At 38.8% G+C, this 25,037-nt stretch overlaps 2 protein-coding genes and 1 long non-coding RNA gene across 6 annotated transcripts in view; 1 reads left to right on the top strand and 2 right to left on the bottom strand.

Annotated features, from left to right (window-relative positions):
• The window catches only part of LOC126237122 (E3 ubiquitin-protein ligase CHIP-like), a 92,789-nt gene that overhangs the window by 4,781 nt on the left and 62,971 nt on the right, over window positions 1-25,037 (top strand). Inside the window, exon 1 of one of the 4 annotated variants that reach the window (XM_049946943.1) lies at window positions 11,954-12,343. The exons of 1 other annotated variant lie outside the window; for it this stretch is intronic. In XM_049946943.1, coding sequence (XP_049802900.1) covers window positions 12,236-12,343 — 108 coding nt within the window. In that variant the 5' untranslated portion in view covers window positions 11,954-12,235. Of the gene's footprint in view, window positions 1-11,953; window positions 12,344-12,428; window positions 12,592-25,037 lie in introns of those variants that run through there. 2 more of the 4 variants (XM_049946944.1, XM_049946940.1) reach the window with 2 other exon arrangements.
• On the bottom strand, window positions 713-5,861 carry LOC126237124 (uncharacterized). Its single transcript, XR_007545037.1, has 3 exons — window positions 3,759-5,861; window positions 3,528-3,651; window positions 713-3,431 (listed from the first exon to the last, which is right to left on the bottom strand). It is a non-coding gene; the product is annotated as an uncharacterized LOC126237124 (long non-coding RNA).
• LOC126235395 (uncharacterized) lies at window positions 5,862-11,982 on the bottom strand. The gene is made up of 5 exons (XM_049944117.1): window positions 11,694-11,982; window positions 9,189-9,282; window positions 6,862-7,013; window positions 6,612-6,758; window positions 5,862-6,491 (listed from the first exon to the last, which is right to left on the bottom strand). Exons 1-5 carry the CDS (start codon window positions 11,790-11,792, stop codon window positions 5,862-5,864), a joined length of 1,122 nt encoding a protein of 373 aa, XP_049800074.1. The 5' UTR covers window positions 11,793-11,982.

The raw sequence follows: 25,037 nt of genomic DNA, 5'->3' as shown, positions 1-25,037 counted from the left end.
CCCTGCCTCCTTTTCACGAGTTTATAAATGACTTTTTTCTTAATCTTCCTTAATGTGGCACAAATCAACTCTTCCATCATAACAGTTACCAGCAACAACAGAGTGAAACTGAAATAAGGTTGTGATACATAAGGAATATCAGTCACACATTACCTATGTGGATTGCTAGTGTTTGTAACAGAAGCCTCTTTAAGAAATTTAATAAATCTAAAAGGAAAACAGCAGCAGAGTGCAAAATCACATGACATTCAAGGCAAAGGTTTCTTAGTTGCCTGTGAAACATACCTTGAAGAATATACTTTGCTCCTGCTGATCTAAACCACTTAAAGGGTTCAAAGTTGTACTGAAGTATCACCATTATGTAGTACTACTACTGAATGCAGCCTGTTTTGTCGGCTTTGGTGAATAATAGTCAGTAAAAACCTTACTAATTTATATGAAGCTGGTATCTGTACAGATACCATTGGTGATCTTGCAGCTCTCTAAGAATGAAATTATAATGAAATCCAGACCTTTAGCTGCTTACAGGTGTTGATAATTAGGTATATTCTGCACACAATTTCTGATCTGTTATTGCCACATTTCCCATGAAATGATAATATCTTACACACACACACACACACACACACACACACACACAACTCAGGTCACCAAGCTACAGAATTATTATACAGAAACAAAAAATATAAATATCAATCTATTTTATTGGGAATTTACATATTATTACACCTTACTACAATCAATGTTAAAAATATTACATGAACATAAATCCATCTGCCACCCAGCAAAAAATAAGCTTAAATGGATAATTCAAAATTTAACTTCACACAGAATAGCCTTAAAAATTGAAATTGTATCAAGTGTCATCAGTGAAGAACTAAACATTTTTAAGTGTTGACACATGAACTGCAATCCACCATAATGGCTTACAAATACTCAGTTTAAGAATATAAAACATTTCTCCAACCACAGTTTTACTTCACTTGGCTCATACTGGAAGGAAATCCTAGGTTTACCACCTGACAGTGGATCAATACTGTGGCTATGGCAATCTCTTCCACAATCACCAACTGAGGAACTGTTTATAGTTTGTACAGAAAATTTGAAAACTGTTTTTCATATCAATCAGGACACTCATTTCTAAAGCACCTCCTTTAACTGTCTCAAAGATAGCTGAAACACTATCTCTCTGCTTCTCCAACAAATCAGCGCACACACACATGCTAACAATAGCTTGTAAAGGAAATACAAATTCAGGTGCACGATGGAATGACATCATACAGCCAATAATTTGGCTCTAGATACATTTATTGATAATTTCACTGGGACACACATACCAGGTCTAATGAATACTACATTTTACCCCACTGAAAAAAATTATATTCACACATATTGGACCTTGTAATGTACAAATAAAGCATTGTTTGACGAGACTACATTGCAGAATCATGCTGACGAGTGGCACAAGGAATAAAGCAATCACATGATTTATTACAAACTTGGTATGGGTGCCAATGGAGGAGTGAAACCATCACTTTTTTCTATCAGAGCTGTTAGCAAAGAGATCTTTTGAAGAAGTACAGGAATAGTTGTTATATGCAACATACAAAACAACAACACATGATATGCCTTTATTTTTTTATAGCTGTAAAGAGTAATGTGGGTTATTTGGTTTTCTTTTTCATTCAAGTTGAAAATGCGAGATCCATTCATGAAGCACTAGCCATTTTCAAGGATTGGAATCCCACCTACTGGGTTACTGATTTCTTATAGTCTGAGACAAACGCAACTGATCAAGCATATCCTCAGACAAAAGTTTACTTGTGCCTTTTCAGTCAAACAGGTTTGAGGAAGATGGCTGAATAAATACCAAATGACATGAAGAGATTTCTGGGCATGTGGCAAGAAATTTCAGAATCACCAACAGAGAATTTACAGATCATACAGAAGAGATAGTGAGGCTTCTCAGAGAAACGAATATGCATCACTGTACGTTTAACAGCAGTGGCTATTGATACATGAAAAGTGAGTGGAAGCTTATGAGGACAAGGGCAATTTTGATACCATTGACATTACAAGTGGAGTTGACGCCATGAACAAGATTGTAAACATTTTTTTTCCTAAAATCGAACACAGATGGGACCTTCAATGGGGCTACTAGGGATATAAGAAATCAATTTCTTCCAAGCCTAATTAGAAAGTACTGTCTGCAGAATTCTGCCATCAAATCATAACAGGCATGTTCCACTGTTTTTTCATTTTTTTTTTTTTTTTTTTTTTAAAGCAAGTTTGTGAAACATGTCATGCAGTGATACGCACCAGGGAAAGTTGAATTAACTGCAAGATTAGTGAATGTGAAGTTGGACAATGTTTTATATGGAGAGTACAATGTTCAAAGACTAATTATGTTGTAAGCTTTGCTCTACCAAACTGCGCATGTGAAGATTTTGAGATATATAAATACCCATGCAAGCATTTCTGTGCAATCTTTATTTTCTATCCAGAGTGGGGTTTTGATAAAATACCAGAAAGATGCAGGAATAGCCCATTAATCTGTCTTCACAAGATGTACAGGTTTGGTTTCAGAAGTGTGTCTGCAGTAATTTCACATGAAGACAGTAGCAATGAGGACACAGTTGAGGAAACACATATAGAGCATCACACTGATACCTTAACCATTTCTTTGCAGCAATTTGAAGTGAAGGTGGTGTTCAAACAGGTTTATCATCTCACATACAACTGTATCAACAGTGAAACATTATGAAAAGTACTTGAATCTCTCAGCAACTGTGTGCCAGATTTGCAGTTAGCAAACCCTGAAATTTGTGGTCTCCCCACAGCTGTGCCATCAAATTCCCAACAATAATATTAAGTAAGATGCCATTACTTTTACAGGGCCTGGCATAAAGACCCCTCTCATTGTAATGTTCATATATTTGTGCCTTAATGGATAATTAACTACTAAGGAATAGATCACATGGAGGTCATAGCATTCCATTTGAAGGATCAAACAATAAGAGCTACCTAAAAAATACAAATAAGGGAGATCTTTATGCCAAGTTCTGTAAGCAAACTTTGTCACACATTTGAATTTTTAAGTAGCAGTAGTGAAAAATATTTCTCTGTGGAAAGTTAATAAGGTAGTTATATTGACCGTGATTTGTATTTCCTTTACCCAAGCAACAATGTCTACTTCTCATTACAAGAAATTCTTGGATTGTTGAGAAACTGTTCGAAAATTACAATCAAATTGCAAACATTTATGTGCCACAACAAATGGCAGTTTGATACACACGTGAAATACTATATGGATTGTTTTCCTTCAGGAATGCTATCAATCTTCCAAGATATCCTTGGAATATAACAGTCTTGATGCAATCTGGTGTGAATTTTCCCATGGACTGAAGGCCAGAAATCCATCATAACTGAACCTAACAAATAAATGAACAACAAGTAACTGAGTTATGCAACATGAAGACAACTGATACACATGTTTTCAAGGCACAATTCCAAAATTTAGTACTCACTTCTTTTGGTGCCCAATGACATTGCTCGCCAGCTGCAATGCCCATAACTACTTTACAACTGAATTTAATAAACATTACTGGTATTCCAGTAACAGTAATTGCTTCTGTGTGGTATCTGCAGTAACTATGCAAAGTTATTAAGAACATTAGAACCAGGGTGGTAGATATCCAATATGTAGGTAACTGATACACATTAAGCTTCCAAAGCAAATAAAAAAAGTCAATACTTACTTCATTTGGTCCCAATGACATTGCTGACCAGATACCATATCAAGGAAACACCATACTCTTCTGTCAGAGTGATACTGGGCAATCTCATGTTCATTAACAGGGCAGTCTATCTTTTTCTCTGTTTCACGTGAATCACTAGACATGTTTAGAAGCAAGTGAGAGCAAGTGCATTCTTACTTGGAAAAAGAAATGCAAAATCTTTCCTCCATCAGTCATACGACATCTCAATGCCACTAAGATATATCTTATTTATTTTTTCCACCTTTTCAATTCTCAACATTGTCCCATATTTGAATTAACCTAATTTAAAGTTAAAATCTTTTACTTCATATTTTAAAAAGTTTGCAAGTTCTACACTACCATCTAGTTTAATTCCTCAGAAAAATCTTTTCTCTGATGAACAACGAAAAATCCAGGATGGAATGTAACAATATTATGAAAAGGATAGTTGTTGCTGCTCACCAAATGGTGAAGATGCTGAGTCACAGAAAGGCACAACAAAAAGACTGTCGGACTTATCTTTCGGGCAACAAGGGCCTTTTCAAAAGCGCGCGCGCACACTCGCCCACTCACAAACACACACACAAATGTAGCAACTATCCTTTTTATAATATTTTATCTATTGCTACTTCGAAATTCAGATGTGCAACAAAGTTTAAAAGCAGAGACCAACATAAAGACCTCATAGCATTCCATCTCGAGGATCAGAAATGACGGAGCTTATTTGTATTTTACATAGACAAAGAGCTATCTAAAATTCAAATAAACAGTCATTTCTTACCCTTCAAATGGGAAGTTATAATGTATTTAAGACAGATCTTGTAAGGCCTTTGGCATCGTTCTTCGCTATTGTTTGGAAGTTGATGGCACTGCTAATGGGAGACCACCAACTTCAAGATTTGCTAATTGCAAATCTTGCACACAGTTGCTCAGTGATTCAAGTACTTTTTGTAATGTTTCGCTCTTGCTGCAGTTGTATGTGAGATTATAAATCTGTTTACACAGCTCCCTTGCTTCAAACTGCTGCAAAGGAATATTCTGGGTTTGAACAACACCATCTGTATTTGCTGCCTCGACAGCCTCCTCAACCTCGACAGCCTCCTCAGCTGCTTCAACTGCCTCCTCAACAGCTTCGTCACTACTACTGCCTTCATATGAAATTACTGAAGAGCCACTTCTAAAGCCCACCCCATACATTTCATCAAGACAGATTAATGGACTAGTCTTATAACTTTCTGGCATTTTATCAAAACCCCACTCTGGGTAAAAAAATAAAGATTGCACAGAAATGCTTGCATGGGTATTTATATCTCCGAAAATCTTCACATGTGCAATCTGGTATATCAAAGTTTACAACATAATTACAGTTTTTGGACTTTGCACTCTCCACACAAAATGAACCATCCAATCTCCTACTCACTGATCTTGCAGTTAACTCAACTTTTGCTGATGCATATCGCTGCATGACATGTTTCACAAACTTGTTTGTTTTTTTATGCAAAAACAGTGGAACATCTTTGTTATAAGCTTTGATGGCAGAATTCTGCAGACAGTACTTTCTAATTAGGCTTGGAAGAAACTGGTTTATTATAACCTTAGTAACCCCAGTTAAAGTCCTGTCTGAATTGTGTTTAAGGAAAAAAATGTTTTACAACCTTGTTCATTGCTTCAACTCCATTTGTAGTGTCAATAGTTGCAAATCTGCCCTTGTCCTCATACGCTTTCACCCATCTTTCACATACCGTTAGCCATTGCTGTTGAAAGTATGGCCATGCACGCTCTTTTCTCCGAGAAACCTCATGCGTTCGCAACTCTTCTACGCGATCTCTAAATTCTCTCTCTGTTGGTGATTCTGAAATTTCTTGCCACATATCCAGAAATGTCTTCATGTCATTTGGTACACGTAGATTATCCTTTTTTTTCAACCATCTTCCCCATGCCTGTTTTCGATGGAAAAGGCACAAGTAAACTTTCGTCTGAGGGAATGCTTGCTCAATTGCATTTATCTCTGACTCTGAGAAATCAGTAACCCAATAGAGGGGATTCCAATCCTTGTTCCAGTCCTTGAAAATGTCTAGTGCTTCATGAATGGATCTTGCATTTTCAATCTGAATGGGGGAAAAAAAAAAACACCCCAACAACCAAATAGTCCACATTACTCTTCACAGCTATAAAAAATAAAGAAATATCATATGATGATGTTTTGTATGCTGCATCTAACAAACAACTGCCCCCATACTTCTTCAAAAGATCTCTCTGCCAACTGCTCTGATAGCAAAAAAGTAATGGTTTCACTTCTCCATTGGCTCCCGTACAATGTCTATAATAAATCATGTGATTGCTCAAGTCTTTGTGCCACTCATCAACCTGATTCTGCAGTCTAGTCTCGTCAAACAATACTTTATTTGTACCATAAAGGGTCCGATAAATTTGACTGTAAATAGTTTTCTCTGTGGGGTAAAAGGTAGTATTCATTTGACCTGGTATGTGTGTCCCAGTGAAATTGATTTCAACAAATCTGTCTAGAGCCAACTTAATGACTTTGAGAGATGTCATGCCACTGACTACCAAGTTTTTGATTTCCTTTACAAGTGAAGGATGTATGTACCCACTTGCTTCAACACTTTCAGTAGCATGTGTGTGTGCACTTGCTGGGGAAGCAGTCAAATAATAACGTAGATAGCTCTTAGGCGGGCATGGCAATGCCAAATCTTTCTGTAGACTTGCAAGAACCTGTAAGACAAAAATGTATCAATTATTTAATTAAGAGCATTAAAAACAACAGATTTTAAAGTATACTGTCAACTGATCATGTAAAATTTTCTCCAAGCAGAACCCAAACTAGATACTTACTTTTGCCTTGGTATCCCTGTGTTCATTTGCTGAGTGCATACTGTAATCAGGATACACCCTTATACACTTCATATTTAAAGTTGCTGGGCAGTTGGATTTTCTAGTATCCATGACCCTCAATCTCTTACGAGGAGTCACATGGTCTTCCTAAAGAGGGTAAAGAACTACTATAAAATTTATTTAATAAACTTTCCCTGTAACGAACTTGTTTTATGGAAAGTAAGTATATCTTAACACAGCATGATATTACCAAGTGCTCAGGTACACTAGACTCTTTACTTTTATAGTATTTTGGCCCCAAAACACAGTGCCTCGACCACACACTCTCCACTGCAAATGCACAACCAAAAAAGGGGATAGGGACATGTCCCTGCATTTGCTTGAAGAAATGCTTTGTTTTACCTGGAACAGTTAATATATTTCTCACAGACAAAAAAACATTGTTATTGTTAAATAATTCACAAATGTTATTGTTAATTAACTAAATACAATGTGAGAAAACATTTCATTCATTTGACAGGTATTGTCAAAGTTCTGAACTGATGGAAGCAGATTGTCTATCTACTTTACATAGTAATGGAGCAAAATTTTACAGGATGTCACACCTATTGTATCTAGCAAAGAAATGGAACTGTCTGCCATGTGCAATGAGGATACCATACTGATTTCGGGCAACTGAAGTGTTTTATTGTGGTTCCAATAAATGTGGAATTAATATTCTTTGTAAACAAAGGAGATGTGAAGAACACTTCTGTAGAAAAATGTAATTACTATAAATGTGGAATTACAAAAAATAAACTTAACTAGGAAGACAATAAAGCTAAACATGCCTGTCAATAGGTTCAATGAGCTGACTACTGCTTTACATATCAACACCACAATTATCGAAAACCATAGAAACCATTCACCATGAACACAGCAGTATAGATTCATTAAAATTATTTGTTAGTTGGCATCTGTCACTTGTTGACAAAGTGTTAGCACACCGGCTGCTGCTGTATTATAGGCAACAAACAGAGCAGGTCACTCAGCAAGTGCTGTTCAATTTAATTTTCATGTTAAAAAAAGTAGGTTTAGCTCAGTAGAGGCAGAGCACAGGTTGGGATTACGAAAGGATGGGAGACGTATACATGTAACTCTGTGCAGTGTTGGAAGTGGCCATTATGAAATAACATGAATATGACATGCTCTGCTGACAACTGGTTTTGGAGTGACCAATGGCATAGCTGTGGCAGATACGACATTTTATAGCCCAGAATTTAAACTCATTTGATAACCTAACCATAACATGATGTGCAATATATCCTAGAAAATGGCTGTCAGCATTCTACAGAAGAACTGTTAATCATACTTTGTTCACAACAATTAATACACTGACTACGGGCAGTCGCAGCAGAGCCTCACACCTAATGCTGTTGCCTGGCCTGGCTTGATGGTGAAATATCGAACACTAAGCATGTGGCAGGAAACTAGCTGAAGCTATTCTCTATAGGCAAACTCAAGACAAAAAAAAAAAAAAAATTGTATTTCAATGCTAAAAGCAAACTAATTTCTTCCTTTCATTAATTATGGCACCTGAAACTGTCCTCACACAAGCTGCATGGACTGCCAAATTACCAACTAATGAGCAGTCCTGGTTTGTATTCAGTTACAGGTTATAGGTGACAAGCTGATTTCAAATGAAATAATGATATGAAGAAGAAATATAAGGAATTAAAAAGTAAATACAATGTCGAAAATGACACAGCAGAGTGTTAGAAATAAAACTGCATCCAAACCTATTAACTAAATAAAAATAATGAAGTAATTTTGGTATAAAAAATATGAAAGAATCTGTCAAGACTCAAATCCACAAGTTTATATGGATCAGGAATGTTTCTTATCCATTGCACTATGCCACCACTCTACATTACACTAATGTAAGATTATTTGGTCCCAACGATCATGTGCTACCTTCAACCAGATCAGCCTTTCACATTATGTTACGATGTGAAAGCTAGCTCTAGCACCATAAAGATATTGTAAGGATACATAGTTATGCCTACTGTCTGAAAATGTTGTTTAAGGCCAATCTTGGTGAAGGCAGCAAATGATTGCATGGTGTTCAAACACATCAAGAAAGGAAGTCAGACAAGAAAATGGAAGTGGATTGATCAGCTGTTGTGGCAGTCAGGAAATGGCGAACAGAGATAGTTTGGACCTGACGCATTCAGCACTCTGGAGGAAACCAGCTCCGACAGGAATTGTCAACCAACTAATAATTTTAATCAGCCTATTATCAAATGCAAGTGTGTAAAAATTACTGAGTGTATGGCTGTGAAAATGGATAAATGACAAACAAGTCAACACAGAGGAAAATAATTAATACAATTCTGCCTTGCATATCACAACAACTATTAACAATAACAAAAACAGTCAATTCCATCAATTGTTAGTGCAGCTTAGAAAGAAATGTCCATTTAAAGTAGCCTATATATACTATCCCTAATTCCAGCAAACTAAGTTCTTCCTTCAAGTATACATATATGAACTAAAATGGTAAACCACAGAAAGTAATTAATGCAGCAGTTCAATTACTTTTCATAACATCTGAAGAAGGCTCTTTAAAACGACTACTTCTCACGCAGTATGAAAACCCCACAGTTTTCAGCTGATTGAGAAGTGTTTCCACCTGAGAATAAAGTGACCAGTAGCATAAACTGAGGGTAACTACACTTAAGGTTAACTGGGAAACATGAATGAAGAGGGGAAATTTTAGGCTTTACAAAATTCAGTTATTTAATGTACACAGCCTTTCATCACATCTGATGTTTTTGACAGCTAAAGTAAGTAAGTGTTATGTTATTAATCATGGATGAGTTAACAAAATTGGGAGTTCATTTGTTTGCTCTTTTGCTTTTATTCCATTGTTATTCACTGACCACAAATTATGTTACTGTTGACTTCAGTTAAAATTGTGATCATAAAATGTTCTTTCAGTTGTGATTATGATGATGAAAAATATTTTCCAAGTGCACATGAAGTTTAATGACCTAGTTTTGGGGTTAACTGATCAGTGCTTCAGTTAACCTCATTTCAAGCACGCCTTGCCTTATGTCAACAAAAGCTTTATTAAGCATACTATGAATTCCAGGTTGTATATACTAAGAATAAGAATTACCAATCAAAACTATCCAGTACAAAAGTTGAAACTGGTTAATACATCCATGAAAAAGTTTTTGTAAAAATTACAAAATGATTTCTCTCCTACAATTGAAAAATATCAGTTTTCGGCTGTCAAACTCTTAACAAAAGTGAAAGAAAGACCTCTGACTACATTACTTCAATACAACATCCATTAAGCTTAATCACAAAATCTGCAAGCATCTTCGCACATTAATTTGCAAAGGGATTGAAATCTGTGACAAAGACCTGGGAAAGAGAGCAAGATACGACGAACTGCTCACAGAATTCATGAAACTTCCATTACGTACATGAGACACTCCCCTCAAGGACCACAACTTATGATTCTGCATAATCATCATATGAAAAAAAACAGCATAATTTTGCATACTCTGCCACATCATACAAGCCATAAGCTATGACTTCTTGTCTTGAAGTCTTACTTAAGTTATTGTATGATACAAGAAATTATCTAATGACAAATAGAGCAAAATCAATCACGATCTGGGCTGGTTAGCCAGAATTCCTCCTTATCACCAACAGAAATAATACAGCACTTTTAAGGCTTATTTGACTGATACACTCCAAATTTAAAAATAATTTGCCATCTATTTCTACTATTGGTATTCCTGACAAGGTTATAGATGCAGACCTCAACATTTCTCCTCCTCGAGAAGTCAACACTATCCAGTAGAAGAACTGAGATAATGTATCCAGAAGACATTTTGCCTCATCCCAAGTCCTATGTTGTGAGACGAAAAACTAAGAAAAATAAATAAATGACTTAATAACTCACTCCCATCATCATTATCTCCCGTAAAAACCAGATCAATAGAAGAAATTAAAATAAAATCTAGCAGGGCAATAAGAAGAGTGTAGATGTAAAAGAACACCTGTAAGAGAAGTTTAACTTTGAGGGCTTCAAAGTGTCATAATGTTCTATACCCTATGAGGACCCATAATCACCAAGTATTTCTAAAGACTAAAACAGCTTACATTATCATCAAAATTTCAGTGTGGTGCTGAGAAAATTTTAGATCCTGACAGACTATCTACCAATATAATCCAGGAATCCCAATAGAGTTCCAACATTATCCACACATACATACTTAAGCAGCCACCTAAGCAGTGGTAATAATTGAAACATCGTAACATGTATTAATTAAGCGGACAGTTATTACTGAGCAATGGTATCCTGAACAAAAAGCTCTCACTCAGCATCCATCAACAATACACCTTTGCTCAGAATTCAGTAGGGAGGCCAAATGTGGTCATGTTGCAACATTAGCATAAAGTGGCATTCATTACAGTGCTATTGATGAAAAAAGTTGTTTCATAGTTGATGTCACTGACCTTGCTGAAACTTTGGTGAGAAACTAAGGATCTTACAGTCATTTGAATTACAGAGCTCCATATCCCTGCATAGACAGTTTTCTAGCTAATCTCTGAATTCAGTACCTCAATGAAATTCAGCTCAGTGCCAGCACAAAGAAAACAGCAGCATGCACTGGAGCTGATAGTGCAATTATGTGTCTTCTAAATTATGCCATTTACTCGTGACGACGTTTGCGCTTGAGCTGCTGCAATGTTCAGTTTCTCTTACTGTAATACATAGATGACGAACTCACAAACGGCGAATTTTGAAACAAAGTTGCCATTAACTTCCTAAACACCGATCATTAATTACAATATTCCACGTGTATATGTTACAGTAAAGGTAATGTAACAATGCAGCACCTCACAACGAAAACAAAGAAAAAACTGCATAATACATAAAAAAACTCACTTAAAAATTGGAATCAGATCGCGGAAAGCGACATATAAAATTTATTAAAATGAAATCTTATCTGGCAGCAGAAAAAAGTTATTTTCTAAGGCGCATATTTTTGCCAGCCAATTCTAACATAAAATTATTATTACCTCCTCCAACGAATTACAATAGCCTGAAATCAGGCAATCCTCCGAAATTCTGAAATCTTTCACAGCGTCACGAAAGATGTTTTCATACACCTGAGACATTTTGCTCGATAGCGAAAACACAACCACTCAAGATACACCGTCAGTATGACAATGCAGAACAAAGCAGACGCTTTTCCCGCTAACTCGATTCGACCACAGATCTCGATCAGTCGACAAGTGTGCAGCGTGTTTGCGTATACGTCATTTTGACGTCACTTCCGAGTGGTTTTGGACCACAATGATGTGTCTGTTAGGCTTCCCTATTTTACGCCACTATTAACCAGCGATTGTCTTTATGTTCGATAGCGCATCAACCCAATTGGTTAATGCTCAATGCAGTGCACGCCTGCGTAGTTTTCGGATGCTGTGAAAAAAATGGCTTTTGGGGAATAGTGTTGTTTGAGTGTTGTGGTAGATTTTTAAAATTATCGAAATAACACGTTCCAAAAATAAAAAGAAAAAATTGTGGAGACACTTTAGGAAAAAATAAACTTTAGGATAAAATGTACTCCACTGCGAACTTAACAGACAAGGAGTTAAAGGACCAGGGAAACAGACTTTTTACGTTATGGAAATACGAGGATGCAGTAAATTGTTACACTAAAGCCATCGTATGTGTTAATTACATACTAGTCATAATTCTGCGTTCTTTTTGTAATAAGTTCTGCCTCATAACCATAGCTTACCAGCTCATTTTCATAGGAAATCTTATTTGTTGTGTGACTGTAGAACAATTATTGCTGTGATCACTGTTTTTACTCTTACAAGCTAGGTGTGGACGAGATTCGTTCTTTACCATCTGAAACTTAATATCGTGAGAAACACGTTGTATGTATTTTTCACCACAATTCATAGACGAGTAAGTTATTTTATTTTGGTGTAGAAGTTGAAGTAGTACCCATACAGTAATGTCAGTGTGTTGCACAAAAATAAGTAATATAATTCTAGTTGTAGACTTTCACCTGGAAACAAGAACTTCTTTATCCTGGTAAGGTTTTTTACCCTAACCATTTCGGGGGAGGGGGGGGAGCTAAAAGTGTATTTAATCATTTTCTATGCATGTCATTGCTTTACTGTCGTATTGACACTCCTCCTACGATAAATTTCTGCAAGAGACAGCACATGTGAGATTTTTTCGTCTTTTATTTGAAGTAGATACTACAGTTATTTTCTGGAACTAGTTATGTTGATGAGTACACCAAGTTTGATACGTGGTTTTTGCCTTGTGCAGAATATTGTTGGGTGAATCCCACAGTATTACCTCAACTCAGCTGCTTGATACTGTGATAAACCTCTTTTGAGTATCTGCTTTACATGTCATGACTATGTTGAAATTTCTAACCTCTTTAGTTCAATAATTTAAGGAAGTTTCTTGCGTCAGTTTCAATAGTATATGAAGTTATTTTTGTTCTGTTGTGATTTGTTTTCAATTACGGATGCTTTCTCAGTATAACATGCTTTTTTTTTTTTAATAGGTTGCTGCTGATTATGCATTTATGGGATCAAACTTGTCTCGTGTTGCTTGTTTTTGGTAGTTAAAAGTCTCTAAGTGCCATCTGTTTGCTGTGGCAGTATTTACTTCTATGCCTACCTGAATTTATGGGAATTGTGTTATTGGTATTCAAGATATAATTCTGTGTTTCAGGGAAATGTTAAATGTGTTCCGCCGTGAAATATCTTGAGTTAACTTTGTTTAATGTTTTCATATATATCACTAACTGCACAGAAGATTCTGCAGACCTGCACATAAAGCTCTAGAGGTGGAGTAACATACAATAAGAACTCATTTTTCAGCAACGCATATTACTTTGCTGTTGCAGAGGCATTATCAGTGACCATTAGCTTGCTGAGATTGGAAAACTTAAGAAAGCTGTGCAGGTTGTATCACTAGGTGTTTGCCATATTCTCATGCATCACACATTTTCCACGTCATAATAATGACATGATAGATATTATTAATATTTTTAAATGTTTTGTTACAGTCCGATACGGTTTATGATGACTAGTCCTGTCACGTGACTGTTTAACTCTTTAAGTACTATGGACGTTGACAGGAACTCAGTTACAATGGAGGGGTGTCTCAGACCATCTTTTTATTTTTTACATACAAAACCAGTGTTTTGCTGAATACATATTTTTGTGTCTTCTTGTTATTCATTACACTTCTTATAAGTAGATTTTGTGGGAACCTGGATGTTTTTCAACAACGCAGAATTTTAAACTTTTAGACAAATAAAACAGCAGAATTTGCACTTTTCTTTTAATATGCGTGTCACGAAAATAACAGTAGATAGTTGGCTCTGTACTCACTCACTGATTATCACCAGAGAGATATTACAGAGTTGCAAAATAAGTAGTTGGAAAAACATGCTTCATTTATGAGAAATTGGAATCAAAATCAGCTTTGAGTTTACAGCTCATCGTTTCAAAGTAGAGTGGCTATTGCATTCCATAATTCAATAAAGGGAAAAATTTTGCCACATTTTACTTATAAAAGAACAAGTAAAAACTAATTACATAGTCATATGAGGACCTGAATCATATTTGTCAGTTCCAACTTGAGTGCACTTCATACAGACCTTACTAGAACACTCTAAACAGATTGGAATGCCACACTGTTGGCAGGGAAATGAGGAGAACAAAAGGCGCGCACGTTTCAAACTGTTCTTACTGTGTCTGTGGCTCATCTTGTATACGAAGTACTCTCATGATGTCACTCAACTATGGAGGCAAACATCCTATAGAAAGCGTACACTTCATATGAGGCTTAGCAAGATCTTTTGATAGGGTCTTCATGAAGATCAATCTCATTACATCTGCCTTTGGATAAGATTGAGGAACCACATAAGAATTCAACTTCTTGGGCACACAAGAAACCAGTGTCATGTCTTCTGTAAAACCATAAACAGTTGTCTTTATATCTCATTTCTTATTAAGTAGAAACTGCTGTGATAAATCATTTTTATTTCTCTCCAGTCTGCCGACAAATGAGACTGTTTTCAAAAGTACATTGACTAGTTCTACTGATGTGTACCAGTAGTCACCTGTAATATTTCTCCAGGTCTTTTCAATAGGCTTCAACAATAACAGGACAGTGCGTGTGGGAACAATGTGACCTTTCTTATAATTTCAAAGGGTACGAACATAGCCATATTTTTCCAGTTTGTTTGGCATATACATTCTAAACCCACACCTTCCATAGAAAGGTACAAGTATTTCATTGACACACACTGTTGCACTTAAAATGTAGCAAAGTTGATGGTTTTTGATGAAATGGAGAAAAATTTGTGAAATTGCTGCTGACTTGTCTACTCTTTCCTTCCTGTTGATCATATGGATTGTCAAATTGGAATGCAGTTAATAAAAACAGAAATCTTTCTTTACTGGCAGTGGATCTGGAAACACCTCTGCCTGTCCCATTGGATGCAGGTGAGCTGTAAAGCGATTCATTTCCCGATTTGAAAATAGCTGAATACACCAGTAGAACTTAGTGACTTCAACATCTTGTAGATAACATAGCGATCATTTGTGTACGGTATTCTGATCTTAAATATTTTCGGGTTCGTCCATAGAATGATTTCATCTAACATATCTTAGGTAAAGAACAGTTTCCATACCTCCAAAAGGGCAGGGTTTTCTTTGAGTCTTTTCACCATCTGTACAGTCCAGGAAGCTGCAAGACAATATTGTGTTGTCATGCTCTTATGTTAGCTGGTAGCTGTTTTTTTCTCCAGTGGAAACATCTGTTCTTAGTGAAGAAGTAATCGTCTACATCATCATCAGCTGTCATCTTCACCACTTTCTGTTTCCTGTTCTGAATTAGTGTCGTAATCACTAAAGATCTTGAAATTAGAGTCATTATCACTCTTATCAAAGTCTTTGTCTTAGGATTCACTGAGATGTTTAGGAAGAGCCACATCTGTCTTACGTAAAACACGTTCCGTAGAAGGTCCAGTCTTTCCTGCACGGAGAAATGGTGGCATTCAACAGGACAATGACACCCAAACATCGTGATACGGCTGTGAGACCTCCCAAGACCCATAAATAAGAAACAAAGAGCAGCAACAATGCAAGAGTTCTGGCACATTAGCTTGTCAGCCAATGCTAAGGTAAACAGAAGTTTCCATTTCATTTTGCAGGGTAGTGTGAAATATCACCAGACAAAAAATTGTAGCGGTCTGAGAGACAGTCTGTAGTAGCTGGGGGTTAAAATTCCATGGTATACAGTTGGACAACAAGTTAAATGGAGTAAATCCATAAATTGGTTGAATTAACTAAAATATTTTAATACCAGTTCTCCAAATCATAACCAGACTGTCACTTTCTAACATAACATTGACCTCGGTCTGAGGTGTAGATCAATATTTCACTGCGTCTATGGTTTCAGTTCACACGTTCGCTTTCCTAACTCGCAACCAAACCGCCACCTTACAACCTACTTAGACTTGTCAAGGAAAGCGTCCAATTCCACCCATCTACACGACCCATGACATAAGTTTATTGTGTGTGACATTCTTGTGACACAGTGCTCTTGAGTTGGGTCAGCTTTGTAGATGGTGTTTTTTAGTATATAGGGCTCCCCTTGTGGAGTATATGTTAATGTTTGAAGATGTTTGTGTTATGTGTCGTATTCAGTAATGCGGCATTGTGTAGTCATTCGGTGAAGTTGTTGTTGGAAGTGTGCGCTGTATCGTCGGTGAGTTATGTTGATTTATTGTTTCGGGTATTTATTGGTTTGTGTTTGTGGTGTGTATGATTAGATTTATGTGTTTTTTGTGGATTGAACTGTAGTAGTGTTGGCAGAAAAAATTAATAATTATTCACTCCATGTTGCCCTGGGCATTGGTATGATGGGAACAATAAGTTTTTTGCAGGGGTTCAGCTTAATTGGTGCCTATGTGGTGTGCTTTCTGTGTACTGAGTGTGCAAAGTTCACTAGAGTCCCAGTTTCTTGGACCATGGACCTCTGTATGTGGCCGTGCAACCATGACAATATTTGGTGATCTGTCCAGTGAGGGACGTGCTTTGAGATATCTTAGCATAGCCGTCAGGGAGATTGTTTTACTTACATACTACTATTGTTGTCGTTCATTTGTATGTCTTTGAGGAGTTATTTTGTTGTTTTCTGTGGACTGTGCTTTTTCTTTCTTTCTTTTTTTTAAAAATACTGTATGTGTGAATGGTTGCAGTTTTTGTTCGTTCCATTTCTTTGTGGATGTTGGGTTTAGGAGTGGTATTGGGTGGGTTCGAGTTGTTGAAAGGGGAAGGGACGAGGTTGGGGTCGTTTGGATGATTTTGTTTTGTTTTTATTGTGTGTGTGTTTGGGGGGGGGGGGTTGTCATGGCCAACTTAATTGTTTTGTTGGTGGATTTGGCTGTTTGCAAATGTTTTGTTTTATTTGATTTTAATGGGTTATTTATGGTTTTAGGTTTATCGTTTAGAGCGCTGGTTTTGGGTTTTTGATTTGTTTGTGGGCTTTTGGTATCGTTAACTTCATTTGAGTTATATAGGTGAAGAAAATTTTGCAACACCATGTTTTGGAGTTGTGTGTGTTGATTTTTTTGTATCGAGGGATTGTTAGAGCTGTGTAGGTCAAATGAAATGTAAGTTTCGTTTCTAGTGATATCTACATCTACATCCATACTCCGCAAGACACCTGACAGTGTGTGGCTGAGGGTACCTTGAGTACCTCCATCGGTTCTCCCTTCTATTCCAGTCTCTTATTGTTGGCGGAAAGAAAGATTGTCAGTATGCCTCTGTGTAGGCTCTAATCTCTCTGATTTTATCCTCGTGGTCTCTTCGTGAGATATACGTAGGAGGGAGCAATATACTGCTTGACTCCTCAGTGAAGGTATGTTCTCGAAACTTCAACTAAAGCCCGTACCGAGCTACTGAGCGTCTCTCTTTCAGAGTCTTCCACTGGAGTTTATCTATCATCTCCGTAACGCTTTCGCGATTACTAAATGATCCTGTAACGAAGTGCGCTGCTCTCCTTTGGATCTTCTCTATCTCTTCTATCAACCCTATCTGGTACGGATCCCACACTGCTGAGCAGTATTCAAGCAGTGGACGAACAAGCATACTGTAACCTACTTCCTTTGTTTTCGGATTGCATTTCCTTAGGATTCTTCCAATGAATCTCACTCGGGCATCTGCTTTACCGACGATCAACTTTATATGATCATTCCATTTTAAATCACTCCTAATGTGTACTCCCAGATAATTTATGGAATTAACTACTTCCAGTTGCTGACCTGCTAGATTGTAGCTAAATGATAAGGGAACTTTCTTTCTATGTATTCACAGCACATTACACTTGTCTACATTGAGATTCAATTGCCATTCCCTGCACCATGCGTCAATTCGCTGCAGATCCTCCTGCATTTCAGTACAGTTTTCCATTGTTACAACCTCTCGATATACCACAGCATCATCCACAAAAAGCCTCAGCGAATTTCCGATGTCATCCACAAGGTCATTTATGTATATTGTGAATAGCAACGGTCCTACGACACTTCCATGCGGCACACCTGAATTCACTCTTACTTCGGAAGACTTCTCTCCATTGAGAGTGACATGCTGCGTTCTGTTATCTAGGAACTCTTCAATCCAATCACACAATTGGTCTGATAGTCCATGTGCTCTTACTTTGTTCATTAAGCGACTGTGGGGAACTGTATCAAATGCCTTGCAGAAGTCAAGAAACACGGCATCTACCTGGGAACCCGTGTCTATGGCCCTCTGAGTCTCATGAACGAATAGCGCGAGCTGGGTTTCACACGATTGTCTTTTTCGAAACCCATGCTGATTCCTACAGAGTAGATTTCTAGTCTCCAGAAAAGTCATTATACTCGAACATAATACGTGTTCCAAAATTCTACAACTGATCGACGTTCGAGATATAGGTCTATAGTTCTGCACATCTGTTCGACGTCCCTTCTTTTTTTGTTAGATTTTGTGGATAATATTTGTTTCGGGGTGGTGCTGTTTCCTGTATTGTTGTGTATTTAGGGTGTCCCCGTCCTAAACCCCATACTGATTGCAGTTGTCCCATTAGTTTCATTTTATTGCTGGAGTGAAATATTCTTGTGTCGTTCCATAAAAACACTGATATCCGGCAGTTCTCCCATGTTTTTATGGAACAATCAGTACGCTGGGAAAGCTTTAAACATCACATTCTTATGTCGTTTCTATTTTTGTTCACATGTGTATATCGTGATTTTATGATCACCATGCGGTGTATGCTGGAAGGAAGTGTGTCTGCCATCTTGACATCATTTCTCAAAGCAGACAGGTGGAATCAGACGCTCCTGTAATGCCATTTAGACTTAGGGCTGCACAATGGACCAGTCTGTTATCATGATGCATGCTTCTATAAGATATATTGTCAGTGTTCTTTGCTCTTTCTGTTTGCATACGTATGATGTCACATGTCACACAATCATTGTATTGTGGGATGAAACAGAGATCTGCTAGCAGTAGGTTCAGTTGACCCATTTGGTCAATTGAACCTACTGAATCTAGATTGACATAATACTGTTGTGGCGCTAGCTTGTTTTACTGTTAGGATATGGTTTTTCCAGGTTAGATTTGAAACCTCTATTAATATAAGTTGAATATCTGGAATATCCTTATTTAAAAGATCTATCATCCATATCTGACTTGTTCAATATAGAGCCTAAAAAATTCAAAGAACGTGTTCCAACTTGTACGGCTGCCTTATGTATTCCCTGGCTGTTTGTTTTAAAACTTATAATTAAAAATCTGAGCAGTTCTTGTTTGAGTTCCTGTTTACAGAGGTCATGGCCGCGTCTTGGTGGAAGTCAGCAAAATAGGTGTGGTGCTCTGTTGCAGAACTGTGCTTTCAAATTCTGAATTTCTTCTCTTTTATTCATTGCTACTTAACCAGCCTGTTTTGTGAGTTTTAATAATGTTGTGATTTTTATGTGGCTGTTTCTGGAATGCCATTTAATTTGTTATGAAATTGTAGGAGCAAGAGGAATGTTCACTACTAGTTGCCGGCTTTGGCCAGCGGCGTTAATGTTATGGTTATTGTCACATCACCTTTTGGTGCATGTATTCATACGTTTGTTAATTTTCAAAGCCAATGAATTTGGAAAAAAAAAGAATGATCCCCGTGACATACTGATCTGTAGCTTGACCTGACGTTGTAGGTTCGATTGGAAGCTGACATTCTGTTGTAAGTTGGCGAAACCAATGAGTGGGATACTATAAAAGCCTGGTAGTTGTGACGGCTGGTTTGTACCTTAGCCCACCTAAAAAAAAAAGTAACATCATTTTATAGTCGCCATATTGTTTATGGTGTTTGTGGCATGTTTCCTATGTAACTTGTCGAAGCTTATGACTTGAATTGCTTCATTGGAAGTGTTCGGTTCCATCCTTCCGCTTTGGTCCGTGATGTAATGGTGTTGTGTGTGACGTCACAAGGTTCGGTGTTTTTGAGTTGGTTCGTGTGTGTAGTTGTCATGTTGTTGTATTTCATGGTGCCATTTATCGAATGTGATGTGTTGAGTTTAAATTATGCTATTGTGTTCATTTGAGTATTGGTTATAACTGTGGTAATGTGGATTTATTTGAGTCTGGTTAGTCAGTGCTGTAACATGGGTTTGGAAGTGTTTGCTTTGTTTTCAGTGAGTTGTTATGTTGTTTTTTTTTCCTTTTTTGTGTTGGTGAAACATGAAAAAAATTCTGACTGGAGGCTGACTTCCTGCATACTGAATGCCGTCATATCCAGCACTGCAAATTACGGATAAAGCTAGATTAACAGCCTCTCATTGCTTGCCTTTATATTGAAAACTAACTGTATGTCTTCTGTGCGAATTACATTAAACTTTTTATAACACACACTATTATGTCCTCTGCTTTTCTGAACCATGAAATTTTTTTGTCCACCTCATGCCTTGCATGTCCTTGTAATGATATAATGTTATATTGGTGTCTTTGTATCTCACTGTTCTCCATTAACCTCGTTGCAAAGGTCACCTAATGTTTGGCTATTTGTGCACAACTCATGGCCAGACCCAAACTTCCATATGCCATCAACCATGAATCTACGACCTGACTTGTACATCTATTATGTATGTTCCTTACAGGTGAGACATTTTACTTGAAATTCACTTGCCTGGTGTCGGCGGATAAATACAATGTTGCAGTGCCTATGTTATTCTAAATTATGATGCAATTCGGAATAACATAGGCACAGTGGCAACTACAGCTGTTACGAAATATATTAAATGTATCTGCAGTTACGAATATGGACAACCAACATCTGTAGAATGGAATGATGACGGAAATTGTCCGGCACAAATTTTCATTGTCGTCGCTCCATTATACTGCTAGTGGTTGTCCATATTCGCAGTTGCGAATACATTTCATGTATTTCTTAATGGCTGTAGTCGCCACAGTGCCTGTTCCTGCACCTGTCCAAAAGAATTTTGCATTATAATTCAGAATAACACAGGCACTGCAATAAGGTGTTCTCAAAAAAAGTTTTGCACCACACTCAAAACTTCCATAGTTTCTGTTTTTATTTTTCATAGATACTCTTTTGCCCACAGAAGCTTGCTATGTACAGTCAAAGAATTGTGTAGTGGAGGTAGAAGTAAACCTGTATTGTTAATCAGTGTGGTAAAATGCACTGTGTTTCCAATCTTCTAGTGGCTCAGAGGGAAGCAGCTGGTTTGCTGGTTAGCAATGCAGGAGAGAGGGGTGGCGTACAATGAAGGTGACAGGGAGATGTGAATTGGGAGTCGGTGGTAGGACAAAGGAAGTGGAACCTTCAGAGTGGAAGATGTGGGAACCGTGGGTTAACACTGATTAAGACCGAGAGGATTGCAGGAGCGAAGGATGTGTTGCAAGAGTAGTTCCCGTGTGCACAGTACTGAGAATCTAGTAGTGCAGGGAAGGATCTAGATGGCTCAAGTTGTGAATCAGCCATTGACATTGAGATGTTGTGCTCAGCTGCATGTTGTGTCAAAATCATGATGCCTCAAAGTTAAGAACATCCACCCATCATCATCCTCACTCCTCTTAATGTGGTGTTCCGTTGCCACCCAACCTACACAACATCCTAGCCCTCCATGTGCCAGTCCCACTCCCAATCCCTTGCCATACTGCGAAAGACACAGGTGCAAGACCTGCCTAATCCACTCACACAGCACTTACTACTCCAGTTGTCACATGCTTTCCGTATCCCATCAGAAGTTAAGGTTACAAGTGAAAGCAGCTATGTCATATACCAAATCTGCTGCAGCCATTGCAAAGTTTTTTATGCCAATACGATGAACAATCAGTCTTGGTCCAGCACTCTTGATATGTCAGGAAGTTTCAGCCACCCGGCTGGCCACTGAAAACTTCGGCCAAGAACAAAGTTGAACGCCTGCTGGCTCACTATGCAGCCAAGCACAATTTGCTTGATGGCAGTGGCTGCTTCACATCCTGGGGCATCTGGTCTCCTCTACCAGATACGAGTTATCCTTGTCCCCCACTCAATGCACCTGTTGTCCCTTCCTATATCCTATCACTGCCTCCCAATCCATGTTGCCATGTCACATTCATCGTGTACTGCTTCCCTCTGGCTCCAACACCCTCCCGCATTCCTAATCGGCAAACCAGCTGCCTCGCACTGAGCTGCCAGCTGCCCAACCCCAACCTCAACCCCTCTTCCTGCCTTCTACCTCTCACTTCCTCTACCCACTCCATTGGAAACACCCTCACCCCATTCTAGTCCAGCTGCAGAACTGCAAGCCTTCACTGTTTCCAGCCAGCACTATATAAGAGCACAGGCACGTGTGTGTCTATTTGTATGCTAACTGCATGTGTGTATTTCTACTCTTGACTTGAGAAAGGATTCATTCTGAAAGCTAGCAGGTTTTCTTGCTTTTTTGTGTACCTGTCAATGGCTCAATGATTCCCTGCATTTGCATGAATGATGTCCTTTATTCCTAAAGTATTTACAGTCTACCAGAACTTTCCTACTATAATTTATGTAAGTTGGCAAAGACTTAGGACTGGTAATGTTTTCTTTGAAAATAACTTTATAAATTAAGCTCTCGTGCAGTTACTTTTTTCATTATCTTGTTTTCTTCTTTACCATTTCTGTTGAAACAGTTGTCTGCAGGTACCTTTAAATTCTTCATACCTTGAAGTGTTTTATTCATCTGTGACATTATTTCCAGAATCTCGTTATACTCGTTATGAAATCTTTGATTCCATTTCATCTCTTTTGAACTATAGGCTACTGACTTTTCCAGCTACAAAAGTGTTTCTTTTAAATCATCAGTGAATCATGAGGTTATATTGGCTGTTTGTAAAGTATGTTGTAGTCTAACTTCCAGCTCTAAATTAGGGTGGTAGCACTGAAACTGGTTGTTGCAGAAACTCACTATTGTTTTAGATCTACTGATGTACAGGGTTGGCTGGATAGATTTATAACTTTATGAAGCATGGTTGGGGGGGAGGGGGGGGTCAGGCAGCAGTTGCATAGGTTAGGCATCTGACATAGCAGTACTGCAGCTGGTGAAGAGTGGCAGATGATGATGATGATGATGATGATGATGATGATGATGATGTGGGTATGTTGATTGAGAGGGGCGACAAGACAGAGGAAGGAGAGACTATTGGTAAGAGGGTGTGGGGAAAGTGCATTAACAGAGATTGACACCAGGAGGCTTGGATTGAGAAGCAGCCATTGAAATACAGCATGTTTTGCCACTGGGTGGTCAACTTTGTTCTGACCGCAGATTTTGCCAGTGATCATTCATTCCAGAGTTGCATATGTAACCCATCCACCTGTCGTACCACCCCCCTTCCCTTCCCCCCCCCCCCTGCCCCCTTCCCCCTTGCCCCTACTGCACCTCCTCCTGCTGCCTGCCTCTTTCTGGGTCTACCGCATCTGACACCCTTCCTCTTCCCTTTCCCAATCCCACTGCCCTTCCCCTTCCCCCTGCACCTCCCCCTTCTCCCCCGCACTCACACACCACAACAGTCCAATTCGTCTGAACAACAATCCCGGCATTGCTTGTCCCCATGGCACGGTATGGGTGCACCTGAGTGTGTGTTTCTTCTGAAAGATAGCAAAGCTTTCATTTGCTTTTGTGTGTGCCTGTTGACGACTGCGTTTATGCTGTTTGGTCAGTGATCTGCTTTACTCCTAAAATATTTACGTTATATGACAACTTCCCATGCTATATTAACACTGACAGAATTCAGAGATGTGTCCAGTGGAGAGACTCTTGTGGTTGCTCTGTGACCTCACCCCCCCCCCCCCCCCCCCACACACACACACACACTGCTGTGGGTCCGGGGGTAAGTATGGGCCTGAGATATTCCTTCCTGTCGTCAGAGGCGACTGAAAGGAGTCTCTCATTTTTCGGCCGTTATGTGATGGTCCCCTGTAGGGTTTGACCTCCATTCTTCAAAATTTTCCCGAAGAGTGAGCCAGTTGGGGAAGGGCACCTTACATGGTCCAGTGTGTCCATTGTGCATTGAAATCTTTAGCCCACTTTCTCATCATTGCATTTCAGTCCCACTCATTCTCCATCTCTTGGGCGGGGACACCTTCCTGGGTGCATTTTCCACCATGCACTATGCAGTGTCGCATTTTGCATCGACAATGACCGTGGACTTCTTTGCACCTGATTTCCAGCACGGTAGCCAGTCTGTTGTGGTGTGGCCGCCATGTACCCTGTTGGTTGTAGCCTCCTGACCACACAGAGACTGCTCTCCTGACCACACAGGGACTGCTCTGCTGATGCCTGCCCCGTTAGCTCCTCATGTATGCCACGGGGTAGTAGATGCCCATCCCCCTGTGGCATTGGAACTCCCGGCAATGGACATCCTGCCAGGTGGCCTTTGCTGCGGCTGGGTGGCACCCGGGGGGAGGGCCCCTGGTCGGAGAGGGTGGCATCAGGGCAGATGACACGCGATGAAGCGTAGTTCGTCATCTTGCTGGTGGTCAAACACCAGCAGTCTCTAAGTGTTCACGAGCTCAAGTCAATGCACAGAAGTACAACCCTAAATCATTCCCCTCCCTGGCTGCACCATGGGAGGAATGCCGGCTAAGGATTGCAGCGAACCTTATTCACCCCGGTACCTCGTATGTACGAGAACTGAATGGGCTCCTTTATTTCGATGAAGCCACAGTTTTTTTAGACCATTTAGAGGACAAGTTTTGGGAGGTGGAGGGCTTGTCCGAAATGAGATCTGGGTCAGTCTTGATCAAAACAGCATCCTCTGCCCTGTCACGGACATTACTCTCTTGTGACAGGCTGTGGGATGTTTCTG

Source organism: Schistocerca nitens, chromosome 2 (genome assembly GCF_023898315.1).
Source record: "Schistocerca nitens isolate TAMUIC-IGC-003100 chromosome 2, iqSchNite1.1, whole genome shotgun sequence".
NCBI classification, from domain to species: Eukaryota; Metazoa; Arthropoda; class Insecta; order Orthoptera; family Acrididae; genus Schistocerca; species Schistocerca nitens.
The sequence above is the reverse complement of the archived record's forward strand: the minus strand, read 5'-3'. Positions and strand labels throughout refer to the sequence as shown.